The sequence below is a fragment of the Propithecus coquereli genome, unplaced genomic scaffold (assembly GCF_000956105.1).
Source record: "Propithecus coquereli isolate 6110/MARCELLA unplaced genomic scaffold, Pcoq_1.0 Scaffold5602, whole genome shotgun sequence".
NCBI lineage: Eukaryota > Metazoa > Chordata > Mammalia > Primates > Indriidae > Propithecus > Propithecus coquereli.
In genome coordinates, this window is record NW_012151511.1 from 2,246 (window position 1) to 3,693 (window position 1,448).

General features: G+C 40.2%; 1 protein-coding gene across 1 annotated transcript in view; it reads right to left on the minus strand.

The window, feature by feature from the left end:
• The window catches only part of LOC105821175 (cytochrome b5-like), a gene marked incomplete at both ends in the record, with an annotated part of 2,053 nt that extends 1,521 nt beyond the window's left edge, over positions 1–532 (minus strand). Inside the window, one exon of the mRNA XM_012657825.1 lies at positions 389–532. Coding sequence (XP_012513279.1) covers positions 389–532 — 144 coding nt within the window. The remainder of the gene's footprint in view (positions 1–388) is intronic.
• Positions 533–1,448: the final 916 nt, after the last annotated feature.

Genomic DNA, 1,448 nt, shown 5'->3' on the forward strand with positions numbered 1-1,448 from the left:
AAAATATCCTCAGAAAGGAGAAGGGGGTTTCCTAAGAAAAATACTTTTGTCAAAAAAGAAAAAGGGAAAGAAAACTATGCTGGACTGACACCCCTACCTTTTAAAATTCGCTGCCCCACGGAATCTCTAAGACTGAGAATCATTCCCCAGCACATGGCCTTGGGCAGAGCGTTCCAACTCGAAGTGCCGGTAAAAAATGCAGCCAGGGAAATGGAAAGAAATTTTTGGTCAATTTGTTTATGACAAAAATGGTGCTCTAAAATCAGAAGGAGGTGTTTTTACTTTACTCCTTTTTAAATTTGGGTACATGCAAACCCACATGCTTGGGTAAGATAAGCCGATAGCCTTCAAGAGAAATAAGAACAAAGCACTCTCCAAAAGTACTTACCGGATGAACCTCCCCGATGATGTATGTTTTGGACAATTCCCTAGCATCCGTAGAGTGCCCAACATCCTCAAAGTTTTCAGTAGCGTCACCTCCAGCGTGTTCCCTTAAGACTTCTTCCCCACCAGGATGCTGTTCAAAGGATAGAAGATAAATATTTTTTCAAGCAAATGAGTTAAAAGAAAATGGCCAGTTTATTTAACCAAACAGGCTACTCCATAAGTCACAGATGACAATGGGTGACTGTATCTTGCTCATAATGGGGATTATTAATAAAACACCACACTCCTTTATACTCGATTTCCTTTGTGGAAGTGCAACAGCACCTTCCCCTGATGGCAGAGGGTGCTTCCCGTGGCATGCACGCGGCTTAACGAAAGCACTAGGCGGGTATCTTCCATCCTCTGGTAATGCCCACTTTGCTCTTCCATACAGCTCTCAAAGTTGCTCTCTTAATCTGTTCCCAATCTGTTTTTTCTTGAATCTTACACCTGACACTGACTATCTCTGACTTCTCCAGTCTACGTGTGACCCAAGAGTGGCCACTCCCTCAGATGACAATTCACAGGAGGCAAGGTCACCTGGCACTTCCCTATAAAAAATAGCTCTTCAAAAGATATTTATTGATAATTATGATAAAAAAAAGTATTGAGAGTCTTACAAAAATAACACACAAGCTATCCTAACAAAACATACTGACTAGTCTACACAAATAAAAATTTTTGCCAAGCCAGCAGGTTATACATTCATCTTACCTAGAAAGACTTGTGCTGGCCTCAGCCAGCTAAGTAAAAGACCTCTGCCTTCAGTCTGCCAGGTATTAAAGACAATGAAAATAACTCTATCCACCGAGACATCTGAGATGGTCACACTTACCGAAGGCTTGTTCAACTTTGCTCTGTCATCCTGCAATAAAAAAAATAAGGCATATTAAAGTACCATTTCCAAAGTGTTCACTTTGAATTTTTAAAATTACAATTTAGTAATTAGCATTCTGGGTTAAACACAAAGTTTGATCCATCTGGCTTAACAGCAAAAATTGATAGCAGATTAAGTGCTGAGA